Below are 2,226 nucleotides of genomic sequence, written 5' to 3' on the forward strand. Positions count from 1 at the left end.
TACGATGCATTACTCAATGTCGGTATAATCTATCATTCGACAAAACGTGCCAATCCCAGTTTTATCGCGGAAAAGAGCACAAAAAGCAAAGAGCTGTCAAACTAGTGCAAAACGTGAAAGATTTTCCGTACTTGGAAGTCGCTGTTGTGCAAAAATCTAATTTTATTTCAAGTAAAATGGTAAATTTTTAACTTTTTTCAATGTTACATTAACGCCACACCTGTTTCAGTGTTGAGCCCCGTTTAACTTAACCCTCCGGCTTGTAAATACTCATCGTGGAAAACGATATACGAAACTTTGAAAGTAGCGAGCAGACTAAACACCTACACAAACACGCAATGTACGATCTGAAACCAATCTTGAAGCCGGTCCACGTCGAACTGCCGACGTGCATGTACCCGATGAAACCGGTGATCCAGCACGGGGCCTCCAGCGGCGCGGTGGCGACCCCAAGCAGCACGGTATTTATGGATCTTTTGTCCGAAAAAATTAAGATCTTACTGCTCAAGGTTTTGTAGAATACTTCCTTTATCGTACCGCTTTCTATTCTCTATTGTTTCTTTTGACTAACTGATGAAATTTCAATTGCAATTAGCTAATGATTTTCCTTTTGGCCAAACACACCCAGGAATAATCGGTAGTGAACGTTTCTATTGCTTTTTGATGTTGCTACAATATTGGTTTACTGAAGTGGCCCCAAAAATTTGATTTTCCATTTCCATCCACAGGAAGATCTTCCCGAAATTCAAGCACTGGCAGTCAAGCAGGAGAAAATTTTGAAACAGCTGGCAGAACTGCGGGAGCAACTAGTCTCGATGCGAACTGACCTAAAACTGTGCAACAAACCAGCTCAGCCAAGTGCCATTCAGTCGGCACCCTCAAAGACCTCCAAAAGTAAATCGGACACGAAGAAGATCGAACCAATCAATGTAGGGGACATCTGTCAATTTATTCTAGTTTATTGCAAATAACCATAATTCTTGATTTCAGGCGTCATATCTACAGGACTTCGTGGTCAACGCTAGTCCCGAAAACATCCCTTACGGATTGCTTGCCCTGAAGAAGCTCTGGATCGATCGTCTCAATCTGCAGGTGGAATGCTTCACCCATTCGACGATCCCCAAGCTCAGCGAAGAGGCCATCAATTTCCAGAACCAGATCACCAGTTTTGAACCCAAACGGGAGAATCTGCCTCGCATTATGGTGACCCTCATCTGGAAGAATGGTATGGCAAAATCGCGATCAATCACAACAAAAACTAATGTTTAATTTTTCAGTTGGCACCTACACCGAAATGATCACTTCCCCAACGGCATACGTCCCGATCTGCGGTGAGGTCAACATCCTGCGCTTCCTGTCCCGTTGCGGCCCGAGCGAATTCAATTACGAACGAAACGACGACGTCACCGAAGCGGACTCTATCTTGGACACGTGCTACCAGCTGATCAACAAGCAGAACGTCACGGACAAGAAGCAGGTACTGAAAACCCTCAGTTCCAAGTTGGGCAAAACGGCCAGCTTCGGTGGGGATGAAGTCTCTCTATGCGACATTGCGGCCACCAGTGCGATCAAGCAGGTGCAGAAAGCACTGGCCAAGGATATCAACCCGAACATGGCGAAGCTGATCGGGCGAGTGTCTGCCGTTGTTGGCATCTAATCGAAGACGGTGAGCTAAAATGGACAAATAAGCTTTGACACGAAACTTTTTAATTTAAACATTTGCTATAAGTTTACAATGCGATGCGCATTTTATCGACTTTCTAGGCATTTCAGTTCAGCTGCACATAAACGGTGTTCAATGAATATTCTGTAGTTGTGCTGATTACTGAGCAAAGAGTGAACAATTTCCTTAAATCAACAACGGCAACAACAATTCACTTCGAAACTGTGCGGCACTTAAATCGCCAGCAATTCCAAATCTACTAGTCCCACTCGGAGCATGGTCAAAGTCTCACATCCGTACAGGATCACCTGTTATTAGGATTTTTGACGTGGCACATTTGTCGTGGGGGTAAATCTATATTAATCTTCTTCTGGGGCGAATTAAACTAATGAAATTCATCAAAACTTCTTTTGAATTTTAACCATAAACCCAGTTGTTTAGTGTTCAAAAGGAATCGCTCAAGAAGTTTCCTGATAGATACTTTCTACACTGTCTGCCATTTGAATTGTCATTTCTTTGCAACTGCGTACTGCGTTCGAGGAAAAACGGTTCCTTGGGCTATT

At 43.6% G+C, this 2,226-nt stretch overlaps 1 protein-coding gene across 3 annotated transcripts; it reads left to right on the top strand.

Moving 5' to 3' along the window:
• On the top strand, window positions 1–1,803 carry LOC109406578 (probable aminoacyl tRNA synthase complex-interacting multifunctional protein 2). Of its 3 annotated transcripts, none has more exons than XM_029869736.2 (5): window positions 15–171; window positions 230–509; window positions 729–929; window positions 991–1,225; window positions 1,278–1,803. In XM_029869736.2, exons 2-5 carry the CDS (start codon window positions 339–341, stop codon window positions 1,655–1,657), a joined length of 987 nt encoding a protein of 328 aa, XP_029725596.1. In that variant the 5' UTR covers window positions 15–171; window positions 230–338; the 3' UTR covers window positions 1,658–1,803. The 3 variants fall into 3 exon arrangements, with proteins under 3 accessions (XP_029725598.1, XP_029725596.1, XP_029725597.1); XM_029869737.2 differs by having other exon boundaries at window positions 16–171; window positions 230–461; XM_029869738.2 differs by lacking the exon at window positions 230–509 and having other exon boundaries at window positions 1–179.
• The last annotated feature ends 423 nt before the right edge of the window (window positions 1,804–2,226 follow it).

The sequence above is a fragment of the Aedes albopictus genome, chromosome 2 (assembly GCF_035046485.1).
Source record: "Aedes albopictus strain Foshan chromosome 2, AalbF5, whole genome shotgun sequence".
In the NCBI taxonomy this organism is placed as follows: domain Eukaryota; kingdom Metazoa; phylum Arthropoda; class Insecta; order Diptera; family Culicidae; genus Aedes; species Aedes albopictus.